The sequence below is a fragment of the Clinocottus analis genome, unplaced genomic scaffold, assembly GCF_023055335.1.
Source record: "Clinocottus analis isolate CAN_PGR_092001 unplaced genomic scaffold, fCliAna1.0.p SCAF_22, whole genome shotgun sequence".
Classification (NCBI taxonomy): Eukaryota; Metazoa; Chordata; class Actinopteri; order Perciformes; family Cottidae; genus Clinocottus; species Clinocottus analis.
In genome coordinates, this window is record NW_027175954.1 from 10945415 (window position 1) to 10959467 (window position 14053).

The 14053-nt window shown below is 42.3% G+C and overlaps 2 protein-coding genes across 2 annotated transcripts; both read left to right on the forward strand.

Moving 5' to 3' along the window:
- Positions 1-377: 377 nt before the first annotated feature.
- Positions 378-5451, forward strand: get3 (guided entry of tail-anchored proteins factor 3, ATPase). The gene is made up of 7 exons (XM_068589116.1): positions 378-555; positions 1569-1716; positions 2482-2630; positions 2767-2917; positions 3158-3265; positions 3769-3966; positions 4070-5451. The coding sequence occupies exons 1-7, from the start codon at positions 413-415 to the stop codon at positions 4196-4198; spliced, it is 1026 nt and encodes a 341-aa protein (XP_068445217.1). The 5' UTR covers positions 378-412; the 3' UTR covers positions 4199-5451.
- Positions 5452-6727: 1276 nt separating this feature from the next.
- Positions 6728-13340, forward strand: best2 (bestrophin 2). Its single transcript, XM_068589180.1, has 9 exons — positions 6728-6879; positions 6969-7063; positions 7469-7702; positions 9975-10129; positions 10398-10475; positions 11699-11851; positions 11952-12032; positions 12204-12358; positions 12551-13340. Exons 1-9 carry the CDS (start codon positions 6728-6730, stop codon positions 13338-13340), a joined length of 1893 nt encoding a protein of 630 aa, XP_068445281.1.
- Positions 13341-14053: the final 713 nt, after the last annotated feature.

Genomic DNA, 14053 nt, shown 5'->3' on the forward strand with positions numbered 1-14053 from the left:
CCACAGTTATCTATGTTTGTTATATAAAACGGCTGCTTACATAAAGCAGCTGTTTCTATGCAGTGATAAACTACTGAAATCAGATTTAGAAATTTAAGGCTGTTCAGCTAAAAAAAAAAGTGTCCTGCTTCTATTCATCTAATCCAGTGACTATCAACTGGTGGGTCGCTATGAAGGTAAATGTGTGTCTTTATACCTTAATACCATGAAGGTAGATTTGTATGTATATTTTAGTTAGATTGATATCAAACACCTCTCCGACAACAACATTCCTCCTGACCTGAGTCCCTTCTCTCTCGTTGACAGCAGCATCCATTTGAACAGCTGCAGTGTTGCTCTGTCCGAGCAGCAGTGAAAGCAGCAGTGCGGGCGCATCCCACCTGAGCTGTACGCTCCAGTGTACACAGACAAGATGGCAGCTTCGGTAGAAGACGAGTTTGAAGACGCGCCCGACGTGGAGCCGTTAGAACCAACACTGAAAAACATAATCGAGCAGAAGTCTTTGAAATGGATCTTTGTGGGCGGAAAGGGCGGCGTTGGTAAAACCACATGCAGGTAAGTTGAAGACGAAATGCTCTTTACCGATGTTGACTCAGCACAGGCTAACAAGCTAGCTCAGATTAGCTGCCACCATGACTTTTACGTGGATTTTTTTTCCGTCAACGAATATTTTTTTTCCACAACACGAATCTAATGAACAGCAGCTTCACGTGACGCGTATCAGACACGCACGCTTTGAGAAGATCGTCACCGTTACGTTTAATTAGCTAAGTCAAGTGCCGGGTAGCCATTATCTGCCGTTAGTTGAGTGAATTGAATGCTGTCACAAGCTAACCTTAGCCAGCTGGCACATGCATCCTTGACTTTCTCAAGAAGGCTGACACCGACCGAGGGTGGCACCGATAGCCTGCTGTTTTCTCCAAGGAATAACTTTGTGTTGTGACTCCGCTAAAGGAAGTCTAACGTTATCCGTCCTCCGTGGGTAACGAGTCGGTGACGATTTTCTAATGCTGGTTAGCTAGCGAGCGTTAGCTGTCAGTTTGGCACATATACGAACAGCCAAGTCCTTTAACCATCGTTGTAGTCGAACATTACGAAATAAAGAATAAACAAAAGACAGAATCAAGCAACAACCAACATGAAATAGCTTATGTTGCATAATTCATAATACATTATTGTACTATGTGGGTACTATAATGCCCACATTGTACACGTTTAAAATAAGATCATCCTTTATTAGTCTCTCAGTGGGGAAATTACAGGATTACAGCAGCATTGCTCACAAGTGAATAAGTTAACAATCAAGTAATTGAGTTATATAAATCGACAGTGGAACGGTAATAAAACAAAATCAAACAGTAAGAAGAATGTTAAATATACAGATGGAATTAAAATGTGTATAAAAGTACTTGAACGTACTTGAACATATTAGATATTGCACCAGCTGATGAATGAAAGTGTTCATGTGGATTCATAGCATTCACCTAATTAGAGAATGTATCAACTTGGTCACTGCAGTTTACTTAATGCAACTTTAAAGATTACTTACATCTGTGTAATTTTTCTAGTTGCAGTTTGGCTGTGCAGCTGGCTTCTGTCAGGGAGAGTGTCCTCATCATCTCCACCGATCCAGCTCACAACATCTCCGATGCTTTTGACCAGAAGTTCTCTAAGGTGCCCACGAAGGTCATGGGCTATGACAACCTTTTTGCAATGGTGAGTGTCACTGCATTAAGAAAACTGTTTTATATAGAAGAACATGTTTTTCTTCCAGATGACAGTTGAGCTTCGACTGTTTCACCAGTTCCAAAAAGTATTTCTCAAAACAGAAATGTTGACTCCTTATTGCAGAAAAAGCAGACATTAATTTGTATCTTTGGTCAATTTAACAGCCTTGCCAGTGAGCCAACATGCACCTCTTCTGCCATTAATTTGTCAAATGAGCGCTAACTACGTTCCTGTAATCAATTTGGATGCCAGGAATGGAAACGGTAAAGATAGTAGTGGAAACGGCAGAATTAGATAAATAAAAAATGTTAACCCCTAATGCAATACATATATGAGTTAAAATAAAATGGCACAGTTAGGGCTCTGTTCTGTTCAGACAGCCCTGAAAGACATATCAGTGTGTCTTGCACCAAAATCAGCAGCTAAATTAAATTAAGTAATTTGTAACTCATTCTTTTCCTAAAGTGACATGTCAAAATGTTGCTTATAATTCACATTGATCGTTTTGCCGTTTTTCCTAAAATAGATGGACAAGTGGATAGAAACAGAGCAGTTTTTGTTAACAAATGTGTTTTGGCTGTTTATGGAAAATTAGGTAACTCTCTCTTTAGTGTCACGAGGATAGTCCACTCCACATCCGTGTCTCAAGCACAGAACATCACTGTGTATCAAATAGACTTGCTGAAGGCCCTGAAATTATTTGCAGTTCCCCAGACCTCAGAGTGCTGATTACTTGTGCTTGTGTGGGTGCAGGAGATTGATCCAAGCCTGGGTGTTGCAGAGCTGCCTGATGAGTTCTTTGAGGAGGACAACATGCTAAGCATGGGTAAGAAGATGATGCAGGAGGCCATGAGCGCCTTCCCTGGCATCGACGAGGCCATGAGCTATGCAGAGGTCATGAGGTGAGACAACATGGTCACTGGAAAACCAGATCACTCTTCTTTTTGGTCAATTTTTTTGTATTATGACTGAATAATAAATAAATAAATGGTAGTCAGTGTTGTACTAACCCAGCACTGTCCGCCACCTGTCCTCCAGATTAGTGAAAGGAATGAACTTCTCAGTAGTGGTCTTTGACACTGCCCCCACTGGTCACACACTACGGCTGCTCAACTTTCCCACCATTGTGGAGCGTGGTCTGGGCCGCCTCATGCAGATAAAGAACCAGATCAGTCCTTTCATCTCCCAGGTGAGGAAGAGAGGAGCAGGTCCTGTCACTCATTGATTGTAGTCATTTACCATTTTTATAAAGTGAGTTAAGATGTTTTTAAAAGATCCACAAAGCTACTGTTGGATTTGAAGTAAGGATGATGGAAAGTGGAAAGGTAAAAAACAAACAAAAAGACAAATAAAGTTTGTGTTGTATTCAAAACAGTTATTTATTTAGTGTGCACATTAAATATTATTGTTTCTCTCTCACTGTTTGTAGATGTGTAACATGCTCGGTCTCGGTGACATGAATGCAGACCAGCTGGCCTCTAAGCTGGAGGAGACCCTGCCCGTCATCCGCTCAGTCAGTGAGCAGTTCAAAGATCCTGTAAGTCCCTCTGGTGGCTTTTATGATGTTTTGAGTTTTGCGCGACACAGGTTTTCAAACTAAACTTAGTTACTGAAGTGTTTCTATATCTGCATGCAGAGGCTGTGTTGATCTACAGAGAAATAAAAGATATATTCATCCATTATTATCCAGTATTATCAGACAAAGTCAGCAATTGGCTGTTTCGCAAAGACACTTTCACTGCAAATGTTCCTGTTGCTATGGCTTGATCTCCAATTTGTATTCATCTTTACATGGATCGAATATACTATTACTGCATCTATATGTTTCATGTCGACTGCTTGAGAAATTATGCAAATAGCCTTTTTCTATTGCATCTTTTCCTGATCGAAACTCCACTGTTGTGTGTTGAAATGTTAATTTTTGCATAGACATTATGTAGGTAATAAAAATGCATTTTTGACAACTCCACACATGAACTAGTATATACATGAATATTACAAGATTTCTGTAAACTCTAATTTCTTCCTCACCTCTATCAGGAACAGACAACCTTCATCTGTGTGTGCATCGCTGAGTTCCTCTCTCTGTATGAGACGGAGCGGCTCATCCAAGAGCTGGCCAAGTGCCGCATCGACACACACAACATCATCGTCAATCAACTTGTTTTCCCTGAATCTGAAAGGCCGTGCAAAATGTGTGAAGCCCGCCACAAAATTCAGTCCAAATATTTAGATCAGGTATGAATGAGTAGTTGTATGTGGTTTTGTCAATACGGCTATATAGTTTTTACCGACTGTCACATGTTGTATGCCTAATTAATGGTCTGTCTGCTCCCTACAGATGGAGGACCTTTATGAAGACTTCCACATAGTCAAATTACCACTGCTGCCCCATGAAGTTCGAGGGGCTGACAAGGTCAACACGTTCTCTCAGCAACTTCTGGAACCCTACAAACCCCCAAATAAGTGAACTCCCTCCCCGCAGGACCTCCCCTCTCCCTCCTGCAGACCACACCTTTACAGTCTGGACTCTCCTCCTCTGAGCTCCACCCCTAACCAGCCTCAAACCCTGCAGTAACAACCTCACGTTGATCCACTCAGTCCTCAGTCTGTGATCCCAAGCAGAGCACTGCGACAGCAAGACACATGTCCTTGTTGAAGGGGAGCCGATGAAATCAAACACATGCATACGTAACCTTCTATATTGTTCCAGAAGTAAGACGGTACAGATTTGTGCTGCCTTACTTTCAGTTCACCTCCACTTTCCTTCATGTCCTCCCTGTGGCAGTTGTACTTTTCCTACTTGAAGCATCTAACTTTGTCTCTCCAAAAAAAACTTCCCCTCATCCATCATTCGCAATGTCAGGCCTGGGTTGTGAAAGCAAAGTGTTTCCAGTGACGGTGCTGTGTATTCCAGGATAAAATGGCTTTCAGATGGTTGGTTTTAATGCTTTGTTTATTCTGTGTAGCTTGGTCGCTGTGTCTGTCCTCCAGTTTGATTTTTGACCAAAGTGTAATGCAAATTCATTGCTCGAACATCTGGAACTGACATAAAAATGTCAAGATTTAGGGTTTGATGGCAGGGCAATGAGAAGAGATAATTTCCCTAAAAATCAATATGAAAAACGTGTCAAATTATTAGATCTCCAGTCACCATATGATCCTGGTGTAAATGCAGTAACCTAATGTCAATGAGATTTTGAATCAAGGCAAGATTGGAGTTGTATGGCGATGTCATTGTTTGAACTGGATAGTCTTAGTGGCTTCTGTTAAATATTTTAGGCCACTGCGGCTGCTTCAGGTGGTATTTGGTTGAAGACTTGTGTGGCTGGAAGATAGTTTGTCACAACTGAAGGCCCAGGCAGGTTCCCAACACTCGGTCAAACATTTTGTGTCCACCCTGTTTACAGACGTCTATATGGGAACACTATTGAAAGACAATAGTAGCCTTATTCTTAGTGCATTGTTAATAAAAAAAAATATATTGAATGTTGCTCGTTGAAATGTGGAACACATGAATGGTGAGTTGTTTCATTAAAATCACAGCATCTTTGCCCTGGTGAGAACATTCTGGACTGTTGATTGGTTAACTGGTTCTCACCTCCCTAAAGGAAATGCATAATTACCACCTTCCAGTCACTGGATGCTTTTGGTTCAATAATCTGTTTTCTATAGATTTTCTTTCAATTATGTTGCGAGTGTTAATTAAAAAACTAAAATTGCCTCAGCTGAGAGCCTTTTGTCTTCTTTCTTTGAAACTCATGCTTACTGCTTATGTTATTGTGTTATTGCTTATGTTATTTTGAGCTGAGGGAAGCTATTTTCCATAAGCGCGCGCACGGACTTAAACCGACCTGACTGCAAATTGCCTCAGACAGAGCACGAAGTCCCAGTTAACCTTCAACACCACAGTTCAGGAGAGACTGACTCCGATGGAAGTACGATGCCCGGGATGAAGTCATGAAGATGTGCCACAGCAAAACTAAACGGGACCAGACACAAACAATGAATAGTGCAGCCTCATGAGCGTCACAGACTGCTTAAAATGGCCAAAGGCAAGTCATTTAGTCCGAGTACATTTCTTTGCGAAACATATGTCCTGTTGGGAAAGTACTTTGGTAACAAGTGGGATCATTACACCCCACTACCGAGAGGAGAGAAATACGTTTGAAAGGATGAACGCAGGAAGATGCCTTTTTGTCCACTGCAGGAAATGCACTTTTTTTGTTTTGTTTTTCAACAGGCATAATTATAAACCTGTAAGCGTTGAAATTGGTTGTTGTTTTCATACCACTTAACACGACTATTTGCCATGGTTCACTTGCTCCTGTTTCACAATCCCCGACTGTACTGCTCGGTCCTGTGCGCTCCTTGTGCCCCGGCACTGCGGCCTGTCGCTTGTGGTCCATCACCGAGCCGCGCTCTCCCGGTCGGGGGCCGCGCTAATGAGCTCCTCCTCCTCGTTTTGGGGATTTACCCCGGGGCGCACTGACCACGGACGCTCCGAGGAGGCTCCGAGAATTACTGCCATGCAGCCGACCGAGCCTCGAGTTGACCGAGCTGACGCCAGCGGATATCAGAGTTATGAGCTCTTTGAAAAAACTCCACTGGCGAGCACAGAGAAAGACGATACACTGTTAAGTGAAAATGTGAATGCACTTCTCCAGTGGGGCCAATTACGCACGGAGATGCGCTGAGCAATTGACACATTCATCAAGAAAAAACACGAGAAAAGGTAAGGGAAAATTATTATTAATACTAGATACAGCCAACATAATTGAATAGTTCGTTTTTTTTAGTGTAATTCCGTTAAGTTAATGGGGGGAAAAAACTTAAAATGAATGAGCTGGGAGAGTTGTCTCATTTGAGTCACGGTTGATCTGTTCATGGCTTCTGACCCTTGTTACATGAGCTTGCTTGTTCTCACAGCAGGTGCAATCACAGAGGTGATTGTTGCTTCCAGCTCTTTTATTGAGGACCGAGAATCCGGCTGTCACCAATGACTGTCACCTACACAGCCAGAGTTGCAAACGCCCGTTTCTGTGGCTTCTCCAAGCTGCTGTTGGCCTGGAAAGGCAGCATCTACAAGGTTTTATATAAAGAGTTCCTAGCTTTCTTTGCCATGTACACCGCCATCAGCATCACATACAGGTAAGATAGAGAGGACAGCTTTAGAAAACACTGGCTGTTGACTCATGTATCTCTGCTTTGAATTGATTGCATAACTGTTACTCTTTTAGATTTGTCCTGTATGATGATCAGAAGAGGTATTTTGAAAAGCTGGCAATTTATTGCAACCACTACGCCAGTCTCATCCCTATGTCCTTTGTACTGGGTAAGCGCTAATTATATTCTTTGGGATAACATAAGAGAGGACAAATTTAAGCTACCGTATGCAGATAGAGGATTATAGCAGGGATTGCACTTTACCATTTTTACAGACTTCACAGTATATTTGGTTGTTTATTAATCTGATCTTTTTCATTATTTCGTTTTTCCTGCACGAAAAAGTTGAAATACTTTCTATGGACAGTGTCATACAATTATATGATGTATACTGAGGTATCAGTTGAGCCCAATAGCAGAAAAAACAGTAAAGCCAACATTTTAAATTTTGCTTAGGACTTTGCTGATTGTTCTTCATAGAAAATATGCCGAAGAAAACCTTTAGCCCCTGATTCCAGGCCTGTTCCCTGTCTCCCCGTCCTGACTTGTGTCTCCTTTGCTCTGCTGTCTGCAGGTTTCTATGTGACCCTTGTGGTGAACCGGTGGTGGAGCCAGTACACCAGCATCCCACTCCCTGACAGGCTCATGTGCATCTTGTCGGGGGGCCTCCAAGGGACCGATGAGCGTGGCCGCCTGCTGAGACGAACCATGATGCGTTACACCAGTCTGTCAGCCCTGCTCATCCTCCGCTCCGTCAGCACGGCCGTATTCAAGCGGTTCCCCACCATGGACCACGTGGTGGAGGCGGGTGAGTCGACAGAACAGGTGGTGGTGGTGTTGAGTCCATCCTTATCCAACAACACCCACTGGGATTTTTGAAGTGAATGATCTAAAACAATATTTAAAATGAGTAAAATGTGAAATTAATAGTAAAAAATGCACTCCATGTAAATACACAATGCATTTAGCCAATGCAACTATGTTCTTTGCATTGAGCTTTGTGTCAGATTAACTTTTCTTGTGCTGTGCAGTAACGCTCTCGTGCTCTCTATGTAATGGAGAGTGATATTAATGAACTGTGAGCGACGATTTTAACAACAGGTTGGAGGTGGAGCAGGTGCTCAAAACTTTAACAGAAATCGAGCCAGGATGAGAGGTTTTACAAACAAGTGGCACGTAGCCAATCCACGGAGCAGGTTAGGACATCTTCACTGAGAAAACTGAAACGATCTGATGTTTGCTCGTTTGTATTACGTCCAGTAGTAATGAGTGTAATAATTACGCTGATGGCTTTACATTGTAGTTAGTTGAGGGCTCACTGCGTCTCATATAAGACGCAGCGGGCCGTGACAACGTGTCACTATTTGACATCCTCAAAATGAGAACGGGCCGGGTTGCATATATATATATATGTACTTTATTCATCCCCAAGGGGAAATTTGTTGTCGATGGAGAGATGTGATCAGTCACACTTACGTCATCAGTGTGTGTTGTTTACTCTCTGGAACATTCTCTACAGCAGTGAACAGGAGAAATCACAAGAACAGGCACATCTTGAAATACACTGGTGATAAAATGCATTTATCATACAACAGTTACAAGATCATGAGACGCTTGTGTAGCAATCCTCTCTGTGACAGTGTGACTTTTAGTATATTTTAAGTATAATATACAGTGTTCATTTTCTCACTGATAGAGCTCTTTTCTTGACACAATTCGTTCTCACACACTTTAAAAATACTTAATTGGAAATTAGTCTATACGACTATTCAGAGGTGGAAAGAATACTAAAATATTGAACTCCTACAGTTAAGTGAAAATAAAAAGTGTCAGTCAAAAAGTATGAGTAAACATTACTGCATTACATTTCTAAAGGTGTGTGTGTGTGGGAGGGTTGATGATTTGAAACTACTGTTAAATTAAAAACAGCTTTAGATAGCTTTTGATTGCATTAAATGTTAATTTATACACAAGTGGAACAACAACAGTAAAATCTGCATTTTGTGCAAAATATGAATTATCAATTACAACCGCTTTCCTTCATCTCACAAGAATTCACCAGAAAAGAGACAAAACTCAGACAATTGTACAACCATTATCAACAATAAATACAACAAGGCCTTCGAGTTCTTTTTTGAATCAGCAGACTAGTATAAACAATGTAAACTCAACATCAACTATAGCTTTAGCCTGTCAGCTTAATTTATTCCACAAATATATAAAAATATAACCAGTCCATTTGGCCTCTCTGTTCCACAGTCCACTTATACTTTAAGGTCCCACTGTGCTCCTCAAATTCAAAACACTTGGTCTGAATTTGGCTCTTCCATCACATCAGGGATTAACCGCCTCAAAAGTCCTCACGCACCTCACTGAAGGAAGAAGTTCTGAGCAGAAGTCACAGCTGGAGGGTCCACAACAAGCATGTCAGCATTTAGCAGGTTGGCAGACTCAGACTGCCCTCACTGTACAGGTCACGGACATGGTGGGTGCTCTACCAGTGGTTCATAAATAAAGATAGGTGCATCTTTAAAAAAAAAAAGAAAAGACAACTGAGATAGAATAATACTAATTATAACCCAAGCCTTGTGTGCGCCTTAATTTGATTGTGCTTGAAGTTATCTCAGTCCCTGAAATCGGCTGCCAGTGAACACAACATTTTTTAAGTATGATTTCCAGCGTCACCTCACTGGAAACGGAGCTCTGCCGCACGGTGGCCGCAGCCACAACTGCAGCTGCTGTCTGCAGTTTGTGATTTATTTTCGTTTCTTCGATTAAATTCTCACACCGATTATCGGGACATTTTCATCTGACTTTTGTTTTTACTCTGTCACAAAGGCGACTTGAAATGCAGCAAAGTAATACCTGTGATAAATAGTCGTAATTGGCCTCTTGACATGTTTACCGTAAGAATACTCAAAAAAGTACAAATAACAAAAATATACTTTATTATGTAAGAGTAACGAGAGTGAATGTGATCCCTGCCCAAATTTCTGGCAACCTCAGATGTAATCATAGAATATTGATCCTCCAGCCCTCCCTTTCTGCGAGCCGATTTTCATGTTTTGCTGTTTGTGCAGGATTCATGTCAAGAGAGGAACGAAAGAAGTTTGAGGGTCTCCACTCTCCTTATAACAAATACTGGATCCCCTGCGTTTGGTTCACCAACCTGGCGGCTGCGGCCCGCTGCGAGGGCAGGATCAAAGACGACCACACACTCAAACTACTGCTGGAGGTACAGCACACACACACACACACACACACACACACACACACACACACACACACATACACGCAGATGATGTTCTGACAAAGATTCGGTTTGAGATGAAGGAAGGGGAGTTTGGTGAATGAATGCTGTCTCTCTCTCTCTCTCTCTCTCTCTCTCTCTCTCTCTCTCTCTCTCTCTCTCTCTCTCTCTCTCTCTCTCTCTCTCTCTCTCTCTCTCTCTCTCTCTCTCTCTCTCTCTCTCTGTGTGTGTGTGTGTGTTTGTGTGTGAACAGGAGCTGAATGCGTTCAGAGGGAAGTGCAGCATGCTGTTTCATTATGACATGATCAGCGTTCCCCTCGTCTACACTCAGGTAAGCGCTCGGCTGCTCGGGATGCTTCATGATTTGTACAGCGCACTCGCACTCACATCGTAATTTGAACTCTCACTTGCACCAATACACTCTTTCTTTTCTCCTGGAGACTTGTCAGTTTACTACATTGGTAGAGAAGATGTGTCATCCTAGTTTATACTGCTGAATTGACAAACAAACTTGAACTGGTAGGCAATGGAGATGCCGGTTGATATGCACGTTTGGCTCCAATCAGTATCAAACTATGTAATCGTAAAATGGAGCTGCTGGTTTGAACAGTATGAAAATAACTTTCAAGGACTTCACGTCTTCTGGGTCGTTAAATAATAGTAAAGGTTTATAGCTTCTGATGATATGTCTTCCCACCGCCCTCAGTTCCAATTGATGAGGAAAGCCTACATGAGTCCGAAAGTTTATTGATTCAAACGTTGTACTTTCATTCTGTTATGAGCCGGCCGGCTCCATAATCTTATCTCTCAGAGACATTCTGATCTGTTACAGTAAGAAAAGTACATATTTAAACGACACACTGTCTTGGCTAACAGGGACATGTTAACAGAACAGTACCCACAGTTAATGGTTTTAATAACACCTTTGATTTTCTTACTATGTCAAGACAAAACTGTTTGCTGTGAAAAAGGTCTGGAGGCTATTTAGTACTACAATGCTCTTTGGACCAAGATTTTAATAACATCTTGGACCTTTTTACAAATAAATCCCTTAGAGATAATTTCATGCTCAACCAACTCACTTTTTAAGAAGAATAAATAAATCTGGTGTCTTGGGTATTATAAGTCAGAAAGATACAGAAAAGTATTTCCTTAAAATAACTATTCTTCACTTTAAAAAAAAACAATGCGCTAAACTGCAAAGTAATTCTTTACTAACTTTTTGCATTACATATTATATCTTTATATTTATACATTGTGGACTTTCAATATGTCCACTTTCAAGGATTCAAGGACAATGGATTGTCATTATGAACTCAAACAGTAGTGCAGTCCAGTGTCAGTCATTTTGTATTATTTGCATCAGAAGGAATGTAAACAGCAGCAACAAAACAATTGTCTCGCTCGATAAAATGTCCGGCATCTAACAATAAACACATAACATCAGGTGAACAGTATCTATCATGCTTAACTATGCTTGAGCACGAATGCACAAATACAAATATGGATGAAAAAACAGTATAATATTACCAATTGCCTCCATCTTTCCTACAGGTGGTGACTTTGGCTGTGTACAGCTTTTTCCTGGTGTGTCTGATTGGTCGCCAGTTCCTGGACCCCGATCAGGGCTATCCAGGTCATGACCTCGACCTTTACGTACCCATCTTCACCCTGCTGCAGTTCTTCTTTTACGCCGGATGGCTCAAGGTCAGAGAGAGGGTCACATGTCATCTGTTGTGATAGCTGAGCACGAAGATAAAATCAATAATTCATGTTGTTAGCTATTTACCTTTTCTGTCTTCTAAAGGTTGCAGAGCAGCTGATCAACCCTTTTGGAGAAGACGACGACGACTTTGAGACCAACTGGCTAATAGACAGAAATTTCCAGGTTTCTCGATGTTAATGCTGTTTGGCTGACATTGTGCAAACCCACATGCTGCTGAATTCCCCATTTGAGCTTTACCGTCGTGTTTTTATTTAAGTTCATTATAACTGTAACTTATTTGTTTGTACTTTCAGTGCCTTTACTCCGTGTGTCTGTTTGCGATTTCCTCTGCAGGTGTCTATGATGGCGGTGGACGAGATGTATGGGGATCTGCCGATGATAGAGAGAGATCGCTACTGGAACGACTCCAACCCCAGACCCCCGTACACCGCCGCCACTCTCTTTGTCCTCCGCAAACCCTCCTTCCAGGGGTCCACTTTCGACATGGCGTGAGTCTCTGGTTTTTACTTTCTTGTTCTACGTGCATGTGACTTGTGCCTATGATACTTTCAGTTTGAATCACGGGGTGGGAAAGTTTGGGTGATGAAAGTGAAAGTATTCTGCCTGAGAAGGTCAAAAATGTCCAAACACAACCACTCAGGAAGATGAGAGGTAAATAACCGTGACTTTTTTTTTGACAGGATCCCTAAAGAGGAGATGCACTTCCAGCCTCTGGAGGACATTGCTGAGAACCTGGAGGAGTCAGGTGTTCATCACCCCAACATGGCCCTCTTTAACCGCCTGCTCACCGTGGCTCCTTCCCCCAAGGGTTTCATGGGAGGGGCCCTTCGGCGCACCTCAGCACAACTCCAGAGGCTACGCCACTCTCCCAGCATTGACCAATGCACCAGCGATGAGGAGGATGATGAAAGTGGTAAAATAGGTAAAGGTGGGTCTCTGCCGTCAGGGCTGGGGCAGGAAACACAGAGCACCGTGTGCAGTTTCAGGGAGGAGAAGAGCGCTAGAACGCCTCTGCTGGAGATTCAGTTTGGGGCGGAGCAGCAGGAGAGACGAGGAGGGCACCTTGCAGCCAATGAGAAGAAGGGAGAGAGAGCAGTGGAGGAGAAGAGTGAGGAAGAGTGGCAGAGGTGGGAGGAAAGAGGGAATGTAAGCAGTACAAGGGATGAGACCCAGGCCTCTGCCTCACTTCTTCCTCCTCCACCCCAGTCCTCAAAAGAGACTTCCACCCAATCAGCCTCCGCCATTCCCTTCACCTCCCGTCACCCCTCTGCCTTCCTGTTTCACCCGACTGCCCGCTCCAGTCTGGAGCACTGCAGCTCCCAGCCGGCTATCAACCAGAACAGAGCCGCGCCTGCTATTCCCAAACCTCCCTTTGGTGGAAGCAAAATGTCCTTCCTCACCGTGCCGTCTTACGATGAGCCTCAGCGTTTTCGAAGTGTGAGCATAGGATCAGAGCTCACTGGGTCTTAGGTGGACGACGGGTCGTGATGTTCCCATGAACTTTTGGCTGTTTGAAACCCTGTTTTGGGTTTTCACTCGTGGCATTAGTCATAGATACCAAACTGTGCTGCCACTTTTACTTTGAATCTGCAGCACTTTTACTGAAGACTTAACACAAATTCTGATAAAGAAACCAACAGCTCCCCATATTTACACATTACCCTCCCTTTCACCTGAAATTCTGAAAATCAAATGTGTCCTGTTCTACATTTCTCGGACCTGGGAGCAAAGTTTTGGTATTTAAGGATACTACTGGGCATTTTAAAGAAACATTTTTTGAAGATGTGTGCTCTGAAAAGAAAATACTAATCTCTGTATATTTAATTCAAATGGGCTAAACCAGTTTTTTTTTTTTTAATCACATTTAGCCTTGCTTAGCGCTAAGACGAGAGGCAGAGGGAGCTTGGCCTCTATCAATAAAGGAAAACAAAAATCGAAAATTACTTTACATTTTGTAATTTTGTACCAAGCAAACTCTGCACAAGGTATTCATATTAGTTCAGTGTTGTTTAATAAGCCGACAACTTCACAATGAGACAGGACTTTTGAGGTGCCATGTGGCAGTTAGCTTAATAATTAAGCTAGCTTCTTAGTAATTTAACCAGCTGCTCCATTGTTTTGTTCAATGATTGTTAAATACAGTAACTACAATACAATGAGACAGCTTTGGAGTTGTTTGAAGA

Coding starts and splice junctions, on each gene's coding strand:
- best2 (XM_068589180.1), top strand. CDS start 6,728: ATGACTGTCACCTACACAGCCAGAGTTGCAAACGCCCGTTTCTGTGGC. Junction 6,880..6,968: donor GCCATCAGCATCACATACAG/GTAAGATAGAGA, acceptor TTACTCTTTTAG/ATTTGTCCTGTATGATGATC. Junction 12,033..12,203: donor TAATAGACAGAAATTTCCAG/GTTTCTCGATGT, acceptor TTTCCTCTGCAG/GTGTCTATGATGGCGGTGGA.
- get3 (XM_068589116.1), top strand. CDS start 413: ATGGCAGCTTCGGTAGAAGACGAGTTTGAAGACGCGCCCGACGTGGAG. Junction 2,631..2,766: donor AGCTATGCAGAGGTCATGAG/GTGAGACAACAT, acceptor CCTGTCCTCCAG/ATTAGTGAAAGGAATGAACT. Junction 3,266..3,768: donor GTGAGCAGTTCAAAGATCCT/GTAAGTCCCTCT, acceptor CACCTCTATCAG/GAACAGACAACCTTCATCTG.